General features: G+C 36.3%; 1 protein-coding gene across 14 annotated transcripts in view; it reads right to left on the bottom strand.

The window, feature by feature from the left end:
* The window catches only part of STAG1 (STAG1 cohesin complex component), a 202801-nt gene that overhangs the window by 118938 nt on the left and 68297 nt on the right, over positions 1-15566 (bottom strand). For all 14 annotated transcript variants that reach the window (XM_075032127.1, XM_075032133.1, XM_075032132.1 and 11 more), the window contains one exon: positions 8709-8805. In XM_075032127.1, coding sequence (XP_074888228.1) covers positions 8709-8805 — 97 coding nt within the window. The remainder of the gene's footprint in view (positions 1-8708; positions 8806-15566) is intronic.

Here is a 15566-nt window from a genome sequence, read left to right as displayed (position 1 = left end):
TTTGTAGAAGCTTACTTCCACAACAGATGGTGCCTATTAAACTCCACAGACTACTGCTGAGAGAAAAGGCTTTCTAATCAGCCAAAGGTGTTTTAAACTCATAACTCCTGAGTTCATCCCTTTACGAAATCAGGCAGCTGTGAACTGAAAAATCAGGATCCAATGCTACAGGTGGAGAGTAAAAGTACCAGTTGTTCTAAGCTGAAATGTAAGCTAATGGTGCTAACTGAAAGAAGCGCGAAACTCTCCACTACTCACTTATCAGTTGATGACAGTTATCCAAGAACTGGGTTCAGCTTTGCTGGGCGTTATCAGCTCCCTGTTTAAACAAGGGTACAGAGACTGCTGGCAAGGGAGCTCCTCACTGTTCCTGCAAGGTCCAATAATAGTTTTGTATGACTCCCTTTGCCACCCTTCTAGGTACCCAAAAACATTCCACCATGCTTCTTGCTCGATGCAAATAAGGAAAAGATGACAGTGTGGAGATAAAGGCCATTTGCACCCATCTTCCCTGTAATAGGTTTCACCCTACCAGTGCCAGAAAATGCCATAACTTCCAGTTAAAAGGAGGTGAAAAATTGTAAGGCTCAGCTGGTCATGGTTTAGGTTACAGATGCCCGAGGCAATATGATCAGATTAATATAAATAGGGAACGAAGTAAGTGGTAGTGGAATGTGAGCAGGATTGTAGCTGTTTAAGAGCCCACTTCTTCTATTTCCAAATTTAGATGTATCTTCTTTGAAACCCAAGCTGCTCTTTTTCTTCTATATCCAGCTACTATTGAATGTCTGCAGATTAAGAGAATATTGGATTTGTTTTAACCACTTTCTTTCTGCCAGAGAATAAGGCTTTTTCATTAGGATGTAGACCTTTTTAATCATCCCTGTTTTTTTCTCTTCAAAAGTAATTACGGCAGTGTGTACTAGCATTGCACTTAATAAATCGATGGCTTCCTTAATGCAAAAGAGAGAGAATTGTGATTACAGTGTAGGCCGAAAGAAATGTCATTTTTGGAATTTAATTCCTACCCTTGGTCTGGAAAAAGTCTGACTCAACCTTCAGCAGAATTCACATCTTTGGAAACACTTGAGACTTGAGGATCCTTCCTATTTCTAATCCAGTAAGAAAGTGCTAAGATCTAGTGGTATTTGATTGCTTTTCATAATTAGTTCCTGTCTTCACAGAAAGTATGATCTATGTCATCTAAGAAAAATCCAGCAATGCATCTAATGCATAGGTAGAGACAAACTCATGTACAGGCATAATTTGCTCACAAGTCTTAGAACAATACTGTCAAAAAAAATCAAACTAATGTTTTTTCTTATTTGCTTAGTACAGAGATGTCCCTCCTTTAACAAATTTGTATTGTACAGAAAACAAACTAAGCATAAAGAGGAAATGACACAGATCTCTGTCTAGTAGACAGCAACTATTCTGAATTATTAACATCAAGAGGTATTTATTGCTAGTCTCTTAAAAACGTTGTAGCATTAAAGCATACTTCTCAAATAGTAACTTTGTATTCACAGGAGTATTACCATTTTCCAGGTCGATATGTATGTCATTAAATGAATATAGTGGAAAACAAGCAGTAATACTTGAAAGCCTTACACAATTTATCTCCAATGAGCAGTGCCAAAAATAATTTTACAAGCTATGAATTTACTAAGTAGTACACAGGAGTAGAACGTAGACTTTGTTCCATGCTTACAAGGAGTGCTTTCATTTTCAGCTGAGATCTGAACATATTATACAGAACTGGCAGTGCAGAACTTGCTCTTAGAATACCATTTCAAAGGTAATTTGTCTTTCCTTACATTATACATTTGCTCTAAAATATTTTAGTATCGCAAGTTCTGTCAATTAATTATTTGAAAGTTTATATTAATTCATATTAATAAATTAGTTAATAGCTGATTTTAAGCCATTTTATTTTTGATCTGCTGTTGTACATGAAACATGAATAGTTCAATACATTCAGGTAGTAAGTAATAAAGACAAGTATGTTTGATTTAAATTACTGTCGCTCCTGTTACCAATTCATAGGGTGAAATCTTGGACTGAAGTCAGACCTCAACACAGCAGATATTTCATTCAGATTTTGAAACCACAGATCAGTATGCCCTTCATTCATGTCTCCTGTACTGAAAGGTCAGCAAGTTCCTGATTTTTTTTTCCCACTAGTTTTTGAAAATAGTAGGATGCACCTTTTGGGAAAAAGATGCCATTAGTTTACAAGTGTCTACAAAATGTCATGTACTACTACAAATATTTTTTACACTTTCAGATCTGATTTTTTTTTTTCCAAGGCTTCCCATCTCCAGAAGGCTTAGGGAGATGCAAAGCTTAAAAGAACCAAAAAAATAACTTTGTACCTATTTTTCCCATAGCTAAATAAACTTTGAAGAGCTAAAGAATAGAAAAAAAAATAGTAATGAAGAACGAGCGGATGAGATGAAAAGTACAGATACCATTCAGCAGCAAACAGGAAGAAACAGTGAAAACCTTTTTGGTTTAAAAAGAGTACATACAATGAAAATAAAGCTTTAGCTTCAAGAATGTCAACAAATATCAACCATTTGTATTTCACAAAAAAATTATTTCGATGTAACCATATTAATTGTTGAGCGTTTGATATGAACCTTTTAACCTTACCTATCTTCATTTAAAGAATGGAACTGATGAAACATATTAATGCATGTCTGGTAATCTGATTTATCTTCCACCCAAGCCAGTTAATAATTTGCATCTTATTTTCAGTTTGAAATTTATAGGCTTTCACTTCAAGATAAACACACTGTAAAAATGACCTCAAGACTCAGAAACAAGAAGTAGAAAGTTCAGTTCTGGTTTATCTACACCACACATGAAATTAAAATTAAAATTAAGTCATTTCCATCTTTCAGTCTTACCTTCCTATTTTTGAATGTGGTTAACAGCATGTTTTTAACTGCATCATATAGCTATTGGAGGTGTATTTATTTCTGTATACTAAGCATACAAAATATTTCATAAATCCTTGACATTACTATAACTTAAATCATGTATGAGTAAGTATAAATTTTTTTTAATGTGTATTCATCCTTTACTTTGCAACTTCTCCCTTATACTCGCACACTAAAGAGATTTTGTTGAAGAAACTGTGCAAAACCATATTTTATATCCTTAATAAAAATACAGGCCCCAATGCAATGAATAGCATTATTTTCTAATTTGTTCAAAATACTAAACTTTTATGATATCAACTTCTTATTAATAAATGAATGTATGAAGATACAAAGCCTTTTAACACATGCCAAAGTCAGCAACATTCCTCACGAAAAATCTGCAGTTCCATGTGAAACAACCATTTGCAGGAAATTATATTTATCAAGCAGTCTTCTTTCCATGCTCAATAACATCCATCTGTATAGAGCAATATTATTCCATGGATCACAAAACAAAACTGCATAGAAATAAATGACAAAAGACTAATTTCTTTTTAAACCATTAGTCTACTTACAATGTTAAATCCCCTATTAAAATATTATTAATAAGAGTAAATAACACTATTTCCTGGCTAATTTGCTTTCTGAAATCCTGTCCAACAGCAAAGCAAGCAGTTGCTTGTTCATTTCTGTTGCCAGACCATCCAATGGCCACTTCACAGTGCTTTTTCCTGGTTTTAGCCTTCAATCTCCTTCAGCAAAACAGAAATCTATTAGCTTGTCCTTAATTAAGGGCATAGAACATTAATAAAAATCAAAATGAGCATGCATCCTGCATTCAAACAAGCTAATTCATTACTACAATAGGTAAGGAACAACTAGAGATTCAAGGCTCAAGCTGGAAGAGAGTGTGGATCCCCAAGTGCCTGATTCACAAGGAAAAATACCACAAAGATGTCCTGCTTTAAGCATTGGGCATAAAGTTCATACACAGATTCCTGCTTACTCACAACTGAAAAAACCCAACCCTACACACCAGCAATCAAAGTTGACAGGTGGCAGTTTGAACATTTGTTCATTAACATTTGATTCCACACAAGAACCTAAAGAGAAGATTTTTGAGGGGAATAATAAGATACAAGAAACACCATATAAAAGAAATTCACCTGCTTCCTTCACCAGCTACTCCTAACAACAACTTCAGTGTGCCAAATCACAAAACTACTTAAATGGAGAGCCCCTTGCAAGCCAGAGAAGGCTACAACACTGCTAAGCATTTAACAGTAAGGGAGTTTCACCAGTTTTGTTCCATCAGTAACTGGTGTCTCAGAGCTGTCTGACAGAGAGATGTAAGGCTAGCAGGGGAGGCAGTGCTCAAACCACTTCTGAAAATCTGCTTAATAATTTACAGGCTTGTGGCTTACCTATCAGAAAATAAATGAGAGGGAAGGAGAGGGATGGGAGAAAATGAATGGGAATAATTTCACTATATACTTGAAAGCAGTCAAGTAGTTCTCAACTATGTCAGAGACCTTTTTCCCCTGCAAAAGAAAGCTTTTTGTCTTACATGGACTTGATGGGTTGGTTTGTCCTTCACAGCTTAAGAGGCTGTTTCAACCACTAATTGCTTCTGGTTAGGAAAAAAAAAATATTAATTCCACAAGCATGGCTCTGTGCCTTTAAAATGTAGAAAGGTCAGAGTGCTTGTGGGGTTTTCTGTTTGTTTTATGTCAATAACAGAAGGCAAAAGCAGACAGCAATGCAGATACCCAAGTCAGCTCTAAATCCATGGAGCTCCAGAAATGGAAACAGCCTGGTTGTCATAGCAGCAGAGCATGATACCTGAGCTAATTACTCAGTCTGAGAGGCAGAGCTAATTAGCCCAGATGCAGCATCATACTGACACAGTTATAATCCTTCTGGGACCTGGGCATGCATATTGCTGATTAGACATTTCAGCTTGCTTGCAACTAGCTCAAAGATCTCAGAATACTATGCTGTGCTTTACATAAGTGTTCAAAAAAAGAAAAGAAAAAAAGGAAAAAAGCAAAAATATGTTCCTACAAAGAAGAAAGCAATGGAAAAGAGCTCTCAAAAAAACCCAGAAAACTCTGAACACTGATCTGCAACTCTTCTGCAAGAGAGGAGGAGGATGCCTGTATCCACAATGCTACAGACCAAACTACAACATTTGAAATGTGAATCTCAGTAGTATGGATACACTACTACTCCCAGCCAAGTGAAAGTTATTTCAAAAATCGGTTTATCATTATGACAACCTAAATTCAAAAAGTTCCCTGTCATCTAAAAATGCAAGACGCTAAATTAAGCTCCTGACAGAGAAGTAAGGAGGTAAATACAATACCACCTGCTTTACAGATTGTGAATACTGTGGAAAATAAATACCTACTACCAACAAACCAACCTATTTTTTTTCCCCAAGGACTGGAAACAGCATTTATTTGCTGTTTTTCCAGGAAGAAAAAGTATTTGAAAACTAACTTTTTCATCTTTCTAAGGTACTATCTGATACCAGATCCTTCCTCTAGAAGAAGCAATGCATTTTTTAAAAGTAGGAAACTCAAAGTGAATAGGTGAATTTATCAGTCCTTGTTAACCACTTTTCTGTCACAGAAATACAATGTACCATCATGGAGAAGACTACACAGGCAAACTGTGAAAGACAGGGATTTTTGTTGGTATTCTTGAAGAAAAAAACAGCAAGATAAAGGAAAAATTCTTTAAGAAACTATTTTCACTTCTTTGTAATCAAAATCAGCAGAGGCAACAAATGTACAGATTGAACAGGCAAACTAGTGGAAAGATGGCATGAATAGTGATTTTTAACTCTCATGCAAATCTAGTTGTTGAATTGAGATGCTTTTGGTAGTTCAATAGGACAAACTTCTAATTTACACCAAATGATCCTTTAAAAACCCGGAAAGATTATTGAAGTCATGCTAAAACCAAATCTCTCATGTTTTAAGGGACATTACCGTATGAACCAGAACACATTCTATAGAAAGTAACTGATTAAATAGATACCCAGAAGAGTTGACAAAGGACAGACGTGCTTGAATATTTGGTTTATATTTATTCAATTTTAAGTTGTACAGATCTTTAAAGTTCACCTGAAAAATTTGTTAATTTTACAATTTTTTAATATTAATAATTTACATAACATGCCTGCTTATTCATATTTACAAGAGACCACTTCTCATTTCAGGAACATCTCTAAGCAAAGCTGGAGGATGCCAAGAGGTTCATTCAAGCGTATGCACTGCCCAAGAGAATGGGATAAATATATAAAAATCAATGTTTCTCTAAACAGAAAGATATTTTTGTCAGGGTCAATACTGTTGCTAAATAAAACAGTTTGGTGCCTAAATTATTTCCAATTTAAGTCAGAAAATAGGTACACACTCTTCACCTGCTTAAAACTTTTGAAAGAAAATTTAAGCTAAGTGTATTTTACATATAGTTAGATATCAAATAATTCTAAGCACTGTTAAAATGGTAGATTTATAAACCTAGCACCACTTTCAAAGCTTCCTGAGGAACCTCCTCCCAAGCTAGTTGTCCTCCTCCCTTCGAAGTTAATGATCACAAAGTTAGATATATTATCAGTAAGCATTTAGATCCAGCATTGGGAAAGAAGGCCAGAGAATCCGAGACAGTGTTAGTAGAGCAAACTGAAAAGAAGAAAATTAAGGAACATTAAGGAAGATAAAGCAGCCATTGACATTCACGAGGAGCTGTTTTTTATCAGAAATGGAAACAAACAAGAATGTCAACAAAATCTTTAAAGGGAAATAAAAATGTCCTAATAGAGCATATAATCTTCCCATGAAAAAGAAACTTAGTCTTACTCACAAAATACAGAACATCCCCAGATTTCCATACCCCATTTCCATTAAGGACAGTTTAGTATGCATTTTACCCTAAGTGGACTATCAATAAAATCCACTCTCAAGTTTTTAATGATTCTAGAAAACAGGCATGTTACTGGAAATTGGAAAGAACAGAACTGTCTGCCAGGATTTTAACCCTGTTTTACAGCTGTTACTGTACTCACTGCAAAAATTCCACCACAGAAATAAATCCCCACACACTATAAACTCAGGGGATAAGTCATTTGTGCTTCCTTCCTCCTATCATTGCTGTTCAGGACCAGAAGGCTACTAAAGCACTATACATCCCTGAGGGTACAAAGCAGAGTACTGAAAATGGATAGAAACTCACCTTTTCAAAAAAAAAAAAAAAAAAAGTCAATGACACCAGCCACTTGAAGCGCTGCTGCTTCACAGCCAATAACAGAAAGCTTTTCTGGGAAGCAATTGCTTCAGCAGCATATGGTTGACAGTGGGCATTCAGCCTGCATCAGTCAGTAACAAGAGGTTTAAAAAATACAAATCTTCTGAAATTATAAGACTGCTACTTTCTCTAACAAGGAGAACGAAAGGAAGTAGAAATTAGAGAGCAGCAGGGGAATGAAGATATTTATGACATGCCTCCACCAAAAGCTTGCATCAACAAGAATAAAAACATATGGCCAATGTTCCCTTTGGTTTAATGCAGCCCAAATTCTTAGAAAGAAGCTTGTGGGTTGTTTTTTTTCACATGCACCTTTAGAAGAGTGTTAAAAAAAAGGCAAACAGGACACAACTACTTTCACATAAGCTGCCAAATAAATCCGAAAAATATTTTAGGGAATCTGTGTGAACAGTACAGACATTGACACAGGCCAGTGATCTAAACCCTAATAAGCTTCAGCCCTTTCACAGAATGCTTCCAGAGCTTCAGTCTTTCATGTCATCCACAAAATAAGTTTATTTCCTTAAGCTATGAAAAAGGGTTGCTGAAGCTGCTGACGGCTCACATTTCTCTGATGCTGTACTTGGGACTTCACCTTACACTTAAGAAGGAAGAAAAGGGACTTCTACCCAGATCATCTGATGTCTAAAGGTATATTCCCATATCAGTTACAAAATGAAGACTTTCTTAATTGTGGGTTATTTTCAACTCTACTCAAAGCAAATTATAGGAAGCATCAGGAAACAGTAAATAGCTTGGTTCTGGGTGCTACAGAGAGAGCAGAGCTCTATCATTCTCTATTTTCAAGGCTGAGTTAACTGAAAGATGACAATACATGAAAAATTCATTAGAAGGTACAGTGTGGCAACAGAATGCTAGAAAGACTGACTGCCACATGCCTGGTAATGGAGACTGCTTAAACAGGATATAAAAGGCAGGCCACTTGATGCTGACTTGATAAAGTGTTACAGAAGAAGAAATAAGATTGGTGCTTCATCCAGAAGAAATCTTTCTTGCTAATCAAAGTCAACTGAAGCCTGATCCCTTCCTCTTCAGATTAAAAAACCCATCATTTTCCTAGAAAGAAAGAAAAAATAGCAAAGTTAGGGTATAGCTACACCTACTAATTCTTGTAATAAAAAGGGGAAGGAACAGGAAGGGGAAGTAAAGATACGCCTACCTTGATTAACAGATCTTTTGTGTCCTTTTGCTGACGAATAGAGTGCCTCTGTGAGGATTTGTGCACTTTAGGATGATGACAGGAAAGTGAGAAAAAGAAAGCGTAGGCCCTTGACAAACAAGCTTTAAATAAAATTATTCTTGAATGTAGACAATATTTCTATATAAACCATACATATGAGGAGTACCAATCCATGTGTCTCCCACATCTTTACCAGCATTTGCACTAATACATGTTTGTATGACTGTCAGATTTATTCTATACAACTTGTTTCCAACGTTCTGTACCTCGACATCCTGAACACTGGATAAAGAAGTTGATTAAATCCAGAAGTGCTATGTCCCTGTCTTGTTTATATGATTCAATCCAGTCGTCCACCACAGACTGTCAAGAAAAAAAGAATACTTATCAGAGACTCTTAAAAAGTGTTTTATTAAAGGCAAATGACTTATTCTTTTCAGAATATAATTTTATAACTGAGCATTTATTTTGCATAATTATACATGTGTACAAATTCAGAATTCTATACACCTTCTCTCAGGGTGGAGACAGAACAAATATTGTTGGAGAACAGAACTCTATGGATCGTTTCCTGGTATTATAAAATGTATAAACACAAATTCAAATTGAAATTACTGTAATTCCTCAAAACTCTACTTACAGTATTTATCCAGTTTTGAAATTGTGTTGAAAAAACAAACACTGTGATTCCATTCAGAATGACCAACATATATTGCCAGAAAACTGATGAGTAGAAACACTTTGGGATAAAAACTGGATTTATATTGCATAGTGAACATCTCAGAATTTATAAAGGCCAAAGTAGTGTATCGGTCATTCAGAAACACTGTACATAGTTCAGGAAGACAGAATGCAATGAGGAGTACTTGGTAAATAAAAATAATACACAGAAGTTGGTCTTACAGTGTTTAGGAGTCAATAAGCCACCTGAATCACAGTATATGAAGCTGAGTCACAGTTTCAAACTGCACTCAGAACTATAAGTAGCCAGGAGATATTTTTATAATCACTGATACACAGGCATAGCACACAGTCATTATTATGAATAATATCAGGGAGGAGGACAGAAAGCATACAGGTGTCAAAAACGTTTGTCATTGGTCATACATTAATCTCCAGGGACAGAAAATGTGCCTCAGTAGCTTGATAAGAAAGGGCACTAAATGAATTTTGCCAATCAAAATGAAAGTGCAATCACAGCATCAGAAAGAGTTAATGGCAGATATACATCAGCTGAAAGGAAATGTGGCAAAGCCTATAGCTGCTTCCCATACAGATACTTTACCCTACAGTTCTGACTACAGAAACCTATCAGAGCTGCGCAGATCCACAACTTTTAAAACTCCAGATGTAGGTAAAATGAAGCAATGAGGACAAACCAAACAAAAGAACTATGTAAAAGTTTAAAAACTCTTCTAGAAAAGCAAGAGGGTTGTGCGAGGTCCTTCTTCAGCCTGCTTCATGCTTAAGGAAGACAAGTATGGCTTCCTTTCATGTCACTAAAATACAGTATTCCAAGTTCCTCAGCTACATAAACATTGAAGGTAAGGAATTATGTATATTTAATGTAATCAAATACTATGTTTTACTTATTTTATTATTACATTTTACTTATTTTATGAGGAAAAAAAAGAAATCTTTACTGTTCCATACATGTGGCAGCATTCATTAAGAGAAGCCTGATTATGCTATCAGAACACACCTTGCAAATGGATTATTTTATCTCGGAGAGTTCAGGTTTACAATGAATTTCTATAAAATTAATTAAAAAATTCCTAAATAGACACACACCACCACCAACATCCCCATGCAGCCGTGATGAAAATGAATTAACAGAAAAGACAAAATCCAAACAATTCAACCTCTTAAAAAATTTGGCCTCTTGCTAAACTAGTAGATATAAGGATAGGATCTTGAAAAATCCCTCTGCAGTTTCTAGCTTATCCAAGTGCAAACTCCCCTGATCACCAGTGGGACCTTAGCAAATGTATAAGAAAAGGGAAGCAGCAAAACAGTTGTGTATGTACTAGAGACATACACAACTCTGAACTGAGCCAAAACACTCCATGTTTAACACAGATCCCTATACTTGTTCTTAACCCAAGACAGGATGAGACTTACCAGTATTACCATGTTACTCAACAATCAGCATGAATCTCTAAACATTCAGTTTGCCAGGAAACTAAATTTTTACAGGTTTTGTCTACTAATACACACACACATGCATGCCCAGTAGGAGAAGCAATCTTAGGAAGAGGTCCATCTGTTACTTAGATGAAATGAAAAAGGAAGTCTTGGCCTCTAATTAATCTTAACACAAGTTGAGGAAAAATGAAGCAGCAGCACAAAACCAGTTATCTAGAATGCTTCACTGTTATTTCATAATTAATTTAGACCTGTTCCTGTAAGTATCAATCATTTCAACTAATCAGCAGAATTCTCCAAGGCCTATAAAAATCAAAGGTAGCCAAATGTAAAAATTATTTACTAAACCAAATATTGACAAAACTTAATGACCAGACTGCTGGTGTACTACCAACTTAAAAGATTTGTTTGAACAGCTGTATTACTGTAGATATGAGAACAACATGCACTTGCCAGCAGCTATTTTTTTCACTGAAGAAAATAGCAGCTGTGCTGGGTCAGACCACAGGTTCACCTGCACAACAGGGCTTATAGATATAGGGAAAAGCATAAGAACAGGGCAAGAATACACTGATACTTCCAAGTTACTCTCCCAGACCCTTAAGACCCTAGCATATTTCTTCTCTCATGAATGTGTCTGCCTAAACCAGAAAGTTTTATACCTACATCACCTTGCAGCAGTGTTTCTCAACGGTTAATTATTCACTGCAAAAAAAGAATAATTGTGTTGTTTTAAACTTGCCAATTGCTAGATCTATTTGATGTGACCTAACTCTTATGGAAGATGAGGAAACAAACTTCAAACCCCTATTTGTATTTTCCATGCTTCTGTCTGGTCACCTTCTTTCAGGTAGAATAAACCTACTCTGTGCCATGTGGCTTGCACAGAAATACTTCCATGTCTTTATCTTTGCTCACTCTTGTCACACATCTCTTACCGGTTTCTGAAGTCTACTATATTCTTCCCTGAGCCTGAGAAATCTCAGATGCTTTTCCTGAGTCTTAATAACTAGTTCACCAGCATCTGTGTATTGCCCACAGTCTGGCTTCACATAAAACATTCCCTGTACAAGCAAGGCTGGCCTGAGAGACTCCTTTCCACATTCAGTCTTACTCCTGTTTCTTGCTACAACATACTGCCCCTTCAGCTGTACCACTGCAACTGTTTCTAAACTGTACTATAAATATTATGAGTGAACCCATCTGGACTAAAAAAAAGGGGGAGTAGAGGGGAGACACCTGCAGGAATATCTTTCAATTTTGTTTCTGCTTCTTTTAAACTATTATTTAATTGATTTTTGCAGCACTGCCTTAAAACCATAGCATCAGTGCAGCTCATCTCCCTTCTGATACGTTTTGTCTCTTCATACAAAAAGAATTGTGAGGCACATACTATGTCCTTGAGCACTAAGGGCCCACTCTGTCCTATCTAGTATAGTACTTGTATTTTCAACTCAGAATCATAATGCAATTCACAAAAAAATAAAGACAAGCAGCTGATCTCAAGACTCACGGACCAGACTTGAGGCAACGCAGAGTCTTTAGTGGCAGCGGTAGATAAAGAAAGCAGCAAAATCAGAGCGAAGGTTCTGAGCAGGGATAGCAGGCAAAGACTGCCTCCTGTGTCGTCTGGACCTAGCAGAGGATTGACAAAGCTTTAACTAAAATTTTGAATGTTTGGGTAGGATTCATTTTACCTAACTTCACATGCACGGCCTGTGTAGTCACACAAGGTAGTCACTCCCTTTATATTCAACATAGTGTGTATGTGTGTGCACACATGCATACATATATATAGTCAATATATTGTCAGTGGATTTGTCAGCATAATTCATCTGTCTAGAGCAGGTATGCACAGTGAGACGAGATGGCTTCTTCTTAAAAATGCTCATGATTACACTAAGGAGATCTCCACTGATTGTCTGAGGAGCTTAGGGTAACAAGTCACGTACAGGTACCTGACCTGTCAACATCAGTACAGAGTCACACAAATTGTATTCACTAATCCCTAAAAACGAGAGGGGTATTTTCAGTGTATCAAAATCAAAATAACACCCACAGATCTGCATCATTCAACTCCTCATGCACATTTGGCATGCTTGTTGGTAAATTTTTTTAGAGATTACAGTTTAAGGCAACAGGAGATAATGAAGCCAGACTACATATGCTACAACAGTTGGAACTTAAACTGTTGACTTTTGATGTAACAGAAAAGAGCTATAAAAAGTGAAAACACTAGGATGAAAAAAAAAAAAATTATACACATCAGACCTAAAATAGAGACAAGTATCAATTGAACCAAGAAAAATCAGCAGTAATCCAAACACCAGAAAAAAGGTCGAATACAAGTGAAAAAGAAATCAAACAGGCAATAGTGTAGCAAATGGTGCAACAAGCAATCATTGCCAGAAAAGGAATTATTTTGCATAAACATGCACAGAGGGAAAGACTCCTATTAAAAACAAAGATTTCTAACCAACAGTGCACAGGTTACAGAAAACCCTCCAGAATGATTTTATCCTATTAGCAGCCTCCATGCAGTCACCCCATTTTCAAGAGCTTCTCAAACATAAGCAAAGAGCAAACTCAGGGCAACAACCCACATATGGCCACCATCTTGCCAGAGATATCCTGCCCTGCCCCCTCTCTGTCATCTGTCCCAAACACAGAATTGATATTGCAGTGAAGGCACATGTGGTAACAGGAGGAGGGAAGGACCAGTTAGCCCTTTGGAAAGGAGGTAGCTACAAGTGGGCTCCATCCACCAGAAGAATTCATCCCCACAAGAGTCTTGTTGCCTACTTCTGCAAAACACTTACAAAAGATGGTAGGAGTAGACTGCATGAGTCGTTCTGGTGGTACCCATCTGCTTCCAGAAGTTTTTTACCTTCAGATGCAGCAGAGAGCATGGATTTACTATAGGAAATGTGCACTTGCATGCTGTGCATGAAAAACATGATAAATTCAGCATTCCTGGGAAGCACAAGATGTACAGTACATGTGCTACAGCACTCTGCCCAGGTGCAGGAAATCCATGCTTTTGGGATTCACCAAATTCAATGCACGTGCAGAAGGAAAAGGCTCCCTTGACAACAAGGTTATAAAGCACAGCAAATGAGAAATTGCGCAAAAAACTCTGTAGCTTCTCATCTTCTTTACCAGATTGGAATAAGGCAAGGAGTATTAGAACTAAATTTTAAGCAAAGTAAAAAATTATGTAGCTCAGTTACATAAAACCTCAAGACTACTCCAGTAACACCCACATGACCCTCTTTCACTCCCTGCTGTCAAAACCCAGCTATTCATGCATATACACATACACACATATATATGTACATATATATAGATATATATACACATAGATGCACCACATCTCTGGGTCAGTTGGTGTAACAGGCCCATACAAGTACACGTTACAAAAATGAGACTTCAGCATTTTTTTTTAATGTGAAAACGCTTCTATTCTTACAACAAATGAGTGAAACATCAAGGTCTTCTGCAAATGGTAGATGATGTATAGCACAAATACATAGTCAGTACAGAGATTTTCAAAAGCCCGTAACAGCTTTCAAGAGAATCTCACAGAAATTAACTCTCTGGTGAATCTGTTTTAAGAACTACCATGCAGCATAATTTGAAGAATATGCCAAACAGGAAACTCTATAGAAATAAGGAACTTATATAAAGTCAAGCAAGCAACAGAATAGATCCATAGCCTGAGTAAACAACTTAAAATCAATCACAGAGACTTGCAGATATATTGTCCTTCACATCTCAAAGTCTGCTAAAAGATAAATACGAACATTTTATAGTATTGAAGAGAAACAGCAGCTCAGATTGCCAGTAAAAGCGAAAGTCTGATGCAATGAATGAAATAATGAAGCTAGTTATCTTATTACCTCCTGGAGGCTTTACGGCTATGAATCCATTTCATACTCCTTCGATGCAAGAACATTACTACATTTAGGAGCATTAAGTACTGGAGGAACCCAAGGGACTAACTGCAGATGATACCTTGCCAGCTCGTGTAAATTAGCACAGTCCCACTAAATATTAACAAAAGTTTTTTTCAAAAAAAGCTATTTCACAATTTAAATTAAGTAACAATCTGGCAGCAGGGCTACTGACACAAAGTGAAAACAAATGACGTTACATACAAAGTGCATGTTCAAGTGTAGTCAACTGTAAACCAAGGCAAATCAAATATAAAGAACATTTAAATAATTTGCCATTTCATACAACTGATCCTGGACATGCTTCATTTGCAGTGAATATGACAGAAAAAAAAAATGACTCTAGAATGGGTGCGCAGCATGTTTACATTAGAGGTAGGAAAAAAAAACCAAAATCAAAGCTTATAGTATATCTTCTGCCAAAAACCCAGTTACTTAAATGAAATTTGAAGCTTGTTAAAACAAAAGAGGAATGCACAGTGAAATTAAAGATTTTAATTATCTGTATAAAGAACAGCCCAAAGAGAAGATAAAAGCTAGAAAATATGCTTTAACAGACAGTGAGAAGAACTTAGAGTACACTGAAAATAGGAACACAGGGAAAGAAAGGCAAGAAGTGAAAGGCCTATAATGCTCTGTGTGAAAGGTATTTTTAAGTGAATCTGTGCGGGTTTTTTTTAAAAGAATAAAAGTCTTTTAAGGTTAAATTTTGTGAAGCCTGAAGTAATTACACAGACAGGTACTGAGGAGAAGGTAGTTCCTAACACGTCAAAGTATGTGCAATTTAAGACTGTGCATTAGACTTGAAGATGACTGGTTGCATTCCAAATAGCAGGCAGTAAGTCTAATATACACTCATTGAAAAACCTAGTATAAGGTTGATAAGTAAGAATTGTAGATTGAGAAGCTGCCATTTATTCTTTTTCCTCAAAAGATGGTCATTTTAAATTACAAAGGAGTTCACACTTTACTAACACCTAGCAAGCACTTTCTGAAAAGCCTTCTTTCAAGTGGATTAAAATCATA

Source organism: Buteo buteo, chromosome 7 (genome assembly GCF_964188355.1).
Source record: "Buteo buteo chromosome 7, bButBut1.hap1.1, whole genome shotgun sequence".
In the NCBI taxonomy this organism is placed as follows: domain Eukaryota; kingdom Metazoa; phylum Chordata; class Aves; order Accipitriformes; family Accipitridae; genus Buteo; species Buteo buteo.
Note: the sequence above shows the minus strand (reverse complement) of the source record. Positions and strands in the feature narration are given on the sequence as shown.